The sequence below is a fragment of the Theropithecus gelada genome, chromosome 6, assembly GCF_003255815.1.
Source record: "Theropithecus gelada isolate Dixy chromosome 6, Tgel_1.0, whole genome shotgun sequence".
NCBI classification, from domain to species: domain Eukaryota; kingdom Metazoa; phylum Chordata; class Mammalia; order Primates; family Cercopithecidae; genus Theropithecus; species Theropithecus gelada.
This window is the reverse complement of record NC_037673.1, coordinates 146,854,569-146,864,680: the sequence shown is the minus strand read 5'-3', so window position 1 is coordinate 146,864,680 and position 10,112 is coordinate 146,854,569. Positions and strand designations below refer to the sequence as shown.

General features: G+C 55.0%; 1 protein-coding gene across 6 annotated transcripts in view; it reads right to left on the bottom strand.

Moving 5' to 3' along the window:
* Positions 1 to 534: 534 nt before the first annotated feature.
* Positions 535 to 10,112, bottom strand: part of TCOF1 (treacle ribosome biogenesis factor 1) — a 42,170-nt gene continuing 32,592 nt past the window's right edge. For 2 of the 6 annotated variants that reach the window (XM_025387649.1, XM_025387653.1), the window contains 8 exons: positions 9,422 to 9,535; positions 8,904 to 9,123; positions 8,289 to 8,374; positions 7,530 to 7,710; positions 3,933 to 4,493; positions 2,363 to 2,460; positions 1,747 to 1,795; positions 535 to 1,032 (listed from right to left, as the gene is read on the bottom strand). In XM_025387649.1, coding sequence (XP_025243434.1) covers positions 1,769 to 1,795; positions 2,363 to 2,460; positions 3,933 to 4,493; positions 7,530 to 7,710; positions 8,289 to 8,374; positions 8,904 to 9,123; positions 9,422 to 9,535 — 1,287 coding nt within the window. In that variant the 3' untranslated portion in view covers positions 535 to 1,032; positions 1,747 to 1,768. The remainder of the gene's footprint in view (positions 1,033 to 1,746; positions 1,796 to 2,362; positions 2,461 to 3,932; positions 4,494 to 7,529; positions 7,711 to 8,288; positions 8,375 to 8,903; positions 9,124 to 9,421; positions 9,536 to 10,112) is intronic. The other 4 variants (XM_025387650.1, XM_025387654.1, XM_025387651.1 and 1 more) reach the window with 3 other exon arrangements.

Here is a 10,112-nt window from a genome sequence, read left to right as displayed (position 1 = left end):
ATAAGGCTCTGGGCCCAGGGAAGTGGGCTTCTGCATTTCCAGCCCGGAGCAGCAGACCACCTCCCTTGCTACCCCTCCCTTCCCTCAGTCCACACCCAAGACATCATCCTGTCTTTCATGTTCATCCACTTCTTGCCCTCACCACCACAGAATCATGGTGAGCTCGATGTGAGGGGCAACTCACTTCTGACTTTCCTAGACCTGCTGTGCCTGCCACAGCTGTTCACCATGCACCTCCAGGGAGCCTGCCCCTAGCTTGAGGCCTAACTCAAGGATTCTCAGCCCCTTCCATTTCTTGTCTTTGGGTATTTGCATGACTTACTCTGGCAACAGGAAATCAACCATGACCATCCTTTAGTTTAGATGCCACCTCATCCAGGAAGCCTTCCCCACCAATTCGGCAGCCAGGCACTTCACTGCGTCTCTTAAGCTCACCGCCTGACCCACTAACCACAGTCACCCACAGCCTCAACACGCAGGCAAGAAGGAATCCCGAGTGTCGGCAAGACAGTCCCCAGAAATGTGTGCCCCAGATGCACTGGGAGCTTGCACCCTTCCTCCAAGTCTTTTATTTTTTTGAGTTATTAAAAAAAAAAAAAAAACAGAAAACACAACCAAAAGAACTGATGAAGGACAAAGCCTCGGGATCAGCCCGAGACCGAGTGGCATGGGATGAGGCACAGGTCAGGCCTAGCTGGATCTGTGAAGCAAGGTGGTGGGAAGTCCCGAAGCCTTTGGGCCTGTGGGGTCTGCGGAAGGAGAGGAGGTCACTTACAAAAATACATATACTGTACACATCTATACGAAGCGTCCTGTATTGGGGGAGTGGGGTGAGGTCATGGGAGCTGGTCCACTTTCTCCTCGGACCAGCCTCCCTGCAGGCTCACTGGCTTGGCCAACACAGGGACCCCTGCAGCTGGCTGTCTTCTTCTGTGGAGCGAGGGAAGGTAACAGTTTAGTTCCAGCCCATGGTGGGCAGAGGTCAGCGGAGGTCAGAGGCATGGGGATGGCCACTGCTTGGCTAGGAAATCCCTGGGGGAAGGAAACACACGCAGACGTCAAATTTCCTGACCCTTTTCCCTGGCAAGGAAAATGAAACCTGGCATCTCCAATGCAGGGGAGAGGCATTAACCACAGCGGACATTTTTTTAACACTTGGAATGTTCTGGGAACTGGACTGAGTCCTTTAGTGTTTAGCTGAGCTTCACATAAGCCTCACCATCGGCCCAGGAGGCGGGCTCTGCATCACTCCCCTTTACAGGAGGCTGGGTGACCTCAGGGCCAGCACAGCCAGGTGGAGCAGCTAACTGTCACCACCACTTGGCAGGGCCTGTCCTCCATAGGGAAGCATAGATACGTGGTGATAGCTCATCTTGAGCAAACCATCTTCCTTCCCAAAAGGAAATGCCCCCAAGTTACAGGATCACGAGGAAAAGGAACTGGACCCAAGTGTAGGAGAAACCAGGCTCCATCCCAGGGTGCACTCCCTAAAGCATGCACAACGCCTGCACCCAGGGTGCACTCGGTGTCAGCCACTGCCATTACTGTTCTGGATCCTTCTGATGCTGCAGTGCCAGCTCCTGATGTCACCCCACCGGCCCCACGGACCCTTGGCAATAGAACCTCTTTCCCCAGCCTCCTTCCCCTTAGAGCCCATCTATCAGGTCTGCCTGGCTCTCTGGGACAACAGTGGATGCCAGAGCTGTCCTCCCGCCCTGAATGCTCAGGAATGATTGGGAAGCATACCTGTGCCTGGTGCTGGTGCCCGTCACACAGTCTGCTCTGCTGTCTTCTTCTGTGAGGAGGGAAGTACGAGAGGCTCTCAGACCTGCAGCTTTTCCCCACCCACTGCTGCCCCCAACTCCTGAGGACTAGTGAATTCCTCTAGAACAGATACTGGCTCTGCAGGAACCTCCAAGGGCAGAGGCAAACATTCAGCTCTCCTAAATACAGCTGAGGCCCTGCTGGCCAAGGTGAGAACTTCATCTGTGTCTGAGGTGCTGAGGCCCCAGGCCGTAAGGACAGCTGTTGTTCAGGGCTAGCCTGCCAGCTGGGGCACACGCAGCCCAGGCAACGTTTCCTCTCACCTGGAAACCTGCCAGTCTACCTGGTTTCCCTGTGCGGGGTGGGGGGAGTCTCTCCTTCCTTCCCCAACACCCTTCTAGCTCAGGCAGCCCACTTCTGCGGCTTCCACATGCTCAGGGAACATGCGCTGCCAGCCTCTTCCCTGGTGTGTCACAACTTATGACGCCCCCACTGGGCCCTGAAAATGGGAAGGGGGCAGGAACCAGGTCTGGGTGTGTAGGAGGGGGCTTGGGTTTGGGTCCGTTTTCTGGCCTGAGACCCCTCAGGAACTCTCTACCTTTTTCTTCTTTTTCTTCTGGGACGGTGACTCAGAATCTTTGGTTGAGGACTTTTTTGCTTTCTTCTTCTTTTCTTTTTTTTCCTTGTCTTTTTTTCCTAAGGGAAGAAACTAAAGTTCTTGAACAACTGATGGTAATCCTAAGTGCTAGGGTCAATGTTGGGAGGCGCACAGGGCAGGGCTCCCAGTTCTCCCCACACCACCGGGAGCCATCACAACAGGCCGGCAGGGCTGGGCGCGGTGGCTCATGCCTGCAATCCCAGCACTTTGGGAGGCTGAGGCAGGTGGATCGCTCAAGCCCAGGAGTACAAAACCAGCTTGGGCAACATAGTGAGACCTGTCTCTACAAAAAATACAAAAAATTAGCTGGGCATGGTGGTGCACGCCTGTGGTCCCAGCTATTTGGGGGGCTGAGGCAAGAGGATCGCTTGAGCTTGGGAGGCTGAGGCTGCAGTGAGCTGCGTTCCTGACACTGTACTCCAGCCTGGGTGACAGAGCAGGACCCTGTCTCAAAAATAAAAATAAAACGGGCTGGCAGCTGTGACGACCACCCAGCGGGGCCAGCTCATGATTTCTGTCCCATCCATGGACCACCTGGATGACTACCATTTTTCTTTAGGTCAACTCACTTTTTAAAACTCCCGCAAATTTTAAATGGACACTATCTATCCGTACTGTAAATGGAAATCTAGCACAGTTCTGAGCACCAAGGAGCTGCATATCCTGCTGAGGGTGCCTGACTTTTGTTCTAGAACAAGCTGGCTCTTCGGGCATCACTGGCATCCCACCATCCAGGGTGATGCTCAAGAGTGCTGCCTAGGTTTGACTCTGGCTCCACCTAGTAAAACTCTGCGGCCCTGAACAGGGTCTCTACTTCTGAGCCTCAGTTTTCTACCTGCTGAGCCTCGTTTCTACCTAAATGAGGTCCTGCTGTAAGCTGAGTCTCTAGAGCAGCACTCAGTAAAGGGCCAGTGTTACTACGGAGGGGAAACTGAGGTCTAGAGAGAAGATGGGGTTTAGGATGAGGATTTTGACAGTCTGGTTCCTGGTCCATTCTGCACCCAGGAGCTGGCTGGAGCAGCAGGTTCCTCCAAGATCTGCTGCACTGGGCTTGGGGAAAGAGGACATGACTCCTCGTCCTTCTGGAGCATTCCTGGCAGTGCTGGCCCAAGTGCTCTGGAATCAAGTTCTGGCTTTGCCACAAGCTGCCCCCATGACTCTGGACAAATCACTTCTCAACCTTTTTTTTTTTTTTTTTGACAGTCTCGCTCTGTCTTTCAGGCTGGAGTACACATGCGTGATCTTGGCTCACTGCAACCTCTGCCTCCCGGGTTCAAGCAATTCTCCTGCCTCAGCCTCCCATGTAGCTGGGATTACAGGTGCCTGTCACCACGTTCAGCTAATTTTTTGTATTTTTAGTAGAGACAGGGTTTCGCCATGTTGGCCAGGCTGGTCTCAGCCTCTCCTTTCTACATGGGAGGAATTAGACCAGGTGCTGGCTGAGAGTCCCTCCCGCCCCCGTGGGGTGCCCAGCAGCCCTCGGGGTGGGCCGGGAGAAGAGGTCACTCACTCTTGTCGGATTTCTTCTTCTCCTTCTTGCTCTTTGGGTTGCTTTGATCTCCACCTTCAACCTTCCCTATCCCCTTCTGAAGCTCCTTTTCTGGCTCGTCCTTGGCCCCTTGGGGGCCAAGAGACCCCTTCCCTTTTTTCTCCTTGACATCATCACTTGCTTTGTCTCTTTTTGCTTTCCCCTTGGAAGTCGTGGAGGTCTTTTCTGGGGAAACAGAGGCCTCCCCACCTTCCCCGTCCCCTAGTTTCTTCTTCTTCTTGCTCCTGGGGGTCCTGGCAGCCGGCTGGTCTCCCGATAGCTTCCGCTTGCGGCTCTCCCAGCCCTTCCTGCTGCTCTCCTTGGTGGCGTCCACCACCTTCTTTCTTTCCTGTTCCAGCAGCTCGGTCAGGACCTTCACCACCGAGGCCTGCACCTGGGCCTCGTTCAGGGGCCAGGGTTGGCCCAGGAGGCACTGGGTGATGTTGCTTTGCAGCGCCAGCGTTGAGGCTTGGGGGTTCCCAGCCCCTTTCTTGGGCTTCCGGGACTTCTGAGGTGTGGTGCCTGAAGCAGCCTCTTTTCCACCTATGGAGAGAGAATGTGGGGTCTCAGATCTGGGAGAGTTCGGGACAGATCTTAATGGTACCCAAGAGCGAAGAGGGTACAGAGAGTGACTCCATCTTTTCTTACAATGGCACAGAGGGGGAGAGCAAGGCTTGGCGGTCACTCTGCCCCAGCCGGTCTCCTAAGCTCACATCTTTCCACCAATTTCACACTCTGACTTCATTTCTAACTTACAGCTTTTCCCTGTCTCTTTACACTAAAAACTCCAGTTAGGGTAGGAGACAGAAAATGACTCCAAAATGTGAATGAAAGGGCCTGAAATCTATCAATGAAATGAAAAGTCAGACGGGAGGGAGATGGAGTGTGGAGCTGGGAGGAAGGACACCTGGGTTCTAGGTCTGACTTTCCCACCAACTTTCAGTGTGATTCTGGCCGGACCCCTCTCCTCCCAGGGCCTGGTTTCCCGTCTATAACCTGAGGGGTAGATGAACAGTAAGGCTACCTATGATACATTGTAGACTTATAATAAAAGTGGGGGCCAGGCAGACATTCAAATGATGATGACCCACACTCGGCCCCTCCTGGTCAGGGTGTCCAGGCAGGGTGGGGAGTGCTGGGTGCAGTGTATGCACACGTGGCGGCTGACTAAGCAGGTTACTGCCTGCCGGAGAGACTTCTGGTGCAGCCTTTGTTTAGAATTTTCCACGCCTCTGCTTGCCTTTGATAATTGTGTGCTGACTACACGTGTAAAAAAAAAACCTTCCACAGCCCCCTCTAAAATGTCTCCTTGTTGCACCGCCTCTCACAAAGAATGTTGGGGAAGAAAGTGAGCAGCAATTCTCTTCCGACCCAGCCGGGGCAAGCTGCAGCTGAAAGCCCCATGACTGGGTCCCCTCGCCATCTCTAACTTTCCAGGTGACTTGGAGGTCTCTGCCCCATTCTGGGTCTCATGGGCACAACACTCCTGCACGCTGGGATCTGAAAGGTGGCTTGGTGGTTTGGCCCTGGAGATGTTTGCCTGGAGGAAGGCCCAGGTGGATACTCCATGTCACACTCTATGTGACACTCATGTCACACTGAGGCTAGGGCTGCCCCCTGCAGCATGCAGTGAACCTGGCCCCTCATTCCCACCTGGGATCTCTGGCAACTTTTAGCTCTAGAGCTGCAGTGGGCTGGGCAGGGCAGGCCAGGTTAAGCAGAGGGAGCCCCGGGACGGCTAGAGGCCCAATTCCATCCTTTGGGGATTCTTCAAGATGGCAGGAGCCAATAGAGAGGGAAGCTGGGGAGGGCACAGTTAGCTCCAGCCACCTCTCTCCCCAGAGCCCACTTTTCTGCTGCTGCTTTTTTTTTGTTGTTGTTTTTTGTTTTTTGAGGCGGAGTCTGGCTCTCTTGCCTAGGCTGGAGTGCAGTGGCCGGATCTCAGCCCACTGCAAGCTCTGCCTCCTGGGTTCACACCATTCTCCTGCCTCAGCCTCCCGAGTATCTGGGACTACAGGCGCCCGCCACCTCACCCAGCTAGTTTTTTGTATTTTTTAGTAGAGACGGGGTTTCACTGTGTTAGCCAGGATGGTCTCGATCTCCTGACCTCGTGATCCGCCCGTCTCGGCCTCCCAAAGTGCTGGGATTACAGGCTTGAGCCACCGCACCCGGCCTAGTGCTGCTTTTTTTGAGACAAGAGTTTTGGCTCTGTTGCCCAGGCTGGAGTATGGTGGTACAATCTCGGCTCACTGCAACCTGTACCTCCCAGGTTCAAGCAATTCTCCTGCCTTAGCCTCCTGAGTTGCTGGGAGTACAGGCACCTGCCATCATGCTGGTTAGTTTTTTGTATTTTTAGTAGAGACAAGGTTTCACCACGTTGGCCAGGCTGGTCTTGAACTTCTGACGTCAAGTGAGCTGCCTGCTCTGGCCTCCCAAAGTGCTGGGATTACAGGCGCGAGTCACTGCGCCCGGCCCACTTTTCTGCTGCTTATCTGCAAATACGCAGAACAGCAAGGCTGGGGAGGCCCTGGAGCTGTCCCAGGTGTGCCCAGCTGGTACATATTTGACCTCAGCTCCAGTAGGGTCAGGGACAGTGGATGCCCCAGAGGTCTCGTGACTGGAATACTCCATTCTGCCCTCCAAACACCATGTGACTATTTTCTACACGTGCCATGCCTTGACACAGACGGGATACATCAACTCCTGCTTTGTACGGTTAAGACACAGAGGCTCAGAGTGGCCAGGGGATTTCCAAGGCTTTACAGTGAGTGGGAACAGCCTGGGGCCAATCTATTGCCTGGGGTCTCCTGCATGTGCTGAGTGTCCTCCGGACATGACTGTCAGCCTACTGTCTAAGCTATCCTCTGGGGCCCATGGCCCACACCCCACACCGTGAGCCTATTTATGGAGAAGAAAAGTTGATGGGGATGGTTGGAGAGAGCCAACGCTTGCTGCACAAGCCAAAAGATGCGGCTTCCTCTGAGGCAGGGGTTATCCTATCAGGTGCATCAGCACCAACCCGGGCCTGGATACACCCCTACTTCCAGGCTGTCCAGGGCCATGGCAGCCAGATACCTGGGCGTGGGGCCCACCTGTACTTTTTTTTTTTTTTTTTTTTTTGAGATAGGGCCTCACTGTAGCACCCAGGCTGGAGTGTAGTGGCATGATCATGGCTCACTATAGGCTCAACCTCCTGGCCTCAAGTGATTCTCCTGCCTCGGCCTCTCAAGTAGCTGGGACTACAAGCGTGCACCATCACACCAGCTAATTCAAATACATTTTAGAGATGAGATCTCCCTATGTTGCCCAGGCTGGCCTTGAACTCCTGGGCTCGAGCAATCTGCCCACCTCGGCCTCCCAAAGTGCTGGGATTATAGACGTGAGCCACTGCACCTGGCCCCACCTGCACTTTGATGAGCATGTCCAGATCCAGTGCAGGGCCATAAGGTCTCACTTGGCAAGGCTCTGGGGGCAGACAGGACCACATTGGGAGGACTGTTGCTGCAGGAGAGCAGGAAGGGGCCCACTGCCCTGTCCCTCTGTGTCCTGCTATAGTTCCTCCTGCAGACCTTAACTTACCTGTTTTAGGGGACAACATGCCTGCTGCCTGTTGGGGCTTTGCCTCCTGCTTGCCATCTGGGTCATCTTTGGCTGCCAGAGTAGAGGAAACTGAGGGGCTGGAGTATGGCTTGGGAGTGGCTTTTGAGGCCTGGGAATTGGCTGGGGTTAGTCCAGGGGTCACATAACCTGAGAGGAGAGACTGAAGAAGTCCATTGTGAAACAGGCTGCCACCACCCCGACCCCCGCCATAACCCAGCCCGAGTGACGGCCTGCTGCGAGGAAAGCAGCCTGCGGCCTCTAGGATCGCCCTGCCCTGACGGTGCAGAGTGGGTGGACAGCAAGGCACAGAGCAGCACTTCAGCCCTTGGTGTGTGCCTCCTGAACCCTCCTAATACACTTTCTAGACAGGCACATTTAAAAAGGAAATTTCTTATTAATGCGAATGGAAAATTACTAGTTTTTGCCACATACAGATAGTAAGTAACCTTAAAAGAAATCGGCTAAAGAATGTTTTTGTCTGGACATCACCCAGAATCAAGGTCAATCCCTTCTACAGACCCTAAGGGTTAGCGACTCAGGGCTCTACGAGGGGAGGGAGGCAGCCTGGCCGTGGTCTGCTGGCTGGGCCACATGCAGTGCCTTGCAGACAGGACCTTGCCCAAGGCCTCTGAAGAGAGGGGACCCAAACTCCTGACCTGAGTGATGGAGTAGACAGGAGCCTGGCCTGGGGCTCCATCCTAAGGCCCCTGGGCTGCCAGCCCTCTCCCTTGCAGTTACCTGGGATGGCGCCACCACATCATCCTCGCTGGACTCTGCTGCAGTCTCCTCCACCAGGGTCTCCGTCCTGGAGGGGGTGGGACCTACTGGAGAAGCACAGTATCTCTAGTTACTGTTGGTAGCCCCAGGTGGCCCCTTCTAGCCGGGAGGGGCAGAGCCCTTCAGGAAGGCCCTGGTCTCTCTGCAGGTCCCTTACCCCAATCCCCGCCCCACCCCAAATCTTCCTACTGCTTCAACACTCCTTGCACACTCATCGCTAGTCACAGCATGCTAGGCACGACATCTGAATGCCAAAGCCTTATTTCTAACTCCTGAGGCCCCATTTCTAGTTCCCTGCTTTCCACTGTTCCAGAAACATGGCCCTGGAGTTTTGGGGAGCCAATGAAGGGAGTCCGATACCAAAAAGCTGAGAGTGGTCAAACAGCAAAGTCAGGTCTCTGAAATCATTTGGATTGACTTTCTCATGAAGTTGTACAGGTGGGGAAACTGAGGCCCAGGCTCAGCCACAGGCACAGAACAAGTCTGAGATATGGAGCTGAGGCCAGAGCTATGGCTCCACCAGGCCACACTCCACTCTCTTCCTGGCCCACCCTTCCTTTTTCCCAGCACCCTCACCCAGCGTGTGGGCCGACTTGGCCACCTGGGGCCCTTCAGCATCTTCCTCGCTCCCTGAAGAGCTGTTGCTGCTGTCCTCACTGTCATCTGAGCTCCCAGGGGCTTTGGTGGCCTGCTGGCCCTCAGGAAGCTTAGGTTTTCTGAGCTTGTTGGTCCCTTTGGCCTGGACGGGGGTGCTCTGGGGACTCGTTGCAGGGAGCGTTCCCACAGCACTGTCAGCCTAATTCGGTGAAAGGAGAAGGAATGGAAGGAAAAATTAGGGCAAGTAAGACCTGGTCCTTCCTGAACACTTCAATAGGGCCAGGCACTGTGTTAGACAGGGCACACATGCAGCCTCTTTTGATCCTCCCAACTACAAAAGGTACTGTAATTCCTTCTTACAGATTAGGCCACTGAGGCCCAGGGAGGCAAACCAAGTGCAGAGGTCACAGAACAGGTAAGTGCTGGTGCCAGGACGCAGGGCCACGCCTGCACCTTCTATGCTCCGCGTGGTTGCTTCCCCTGCTCCCCAGGCTCACCCCACGTGAAGGCTGGGTCCTGGCAACAGGAGGCTGAGCCTCACTGGTTTTCTGGGCGAGGACCTTCAGGGCAGCCTGGGTCAGTGGGAGGGAAGCTGGGTTCTTCTTTGACACCTGTGGGTGGCAAGAGGTAGCCCTGAGACTCACGAGTCCTCGGGATGCCAGCTGTGCCACACCCTGGTCAGATGCCATCTAGCTGGGCTGAGGGCTGGAGTGCGGACTGAGGGGCAGTCACAGGGGCAAAATTGGTGGCAGGCTTCAGGTTATGAGCTAATCACATTGTCCTCAAGGAGCAAGGGACAGTTCCCAGCCCAGGGCAGGGAAGCAGCTTAGGCCCCACCACTCAATCAGCACCTTTACTGGGGACAATTCCCAACCTGGTGGTCCCCCATCTCTACTTCTTACACCCACCAGCAGTCAGGGAGAGAGAACTTAGGAAACTGGGTATGACCCCTTGCTGAGAGCCTTCAGATGTGGCGTGGCCCTTGCCACGGCCTGGCTCCTCTCCTCTCCCCCAGCTCCTGATCCAGCTGTCCCCGGCTCCTCATCTAGCTGTCTGCACCTCTCAGTTTCCCTCATCCCCAAGCGCTTCCCCAGAAGGCCCTGGTACCTGCAGTTTCCCTGCCTGGAGGGTGGCCCAGCGGGTTCTGGCCTTGCTGAATGCTGGTCACGTCACAGCCCTTGGGGTGGG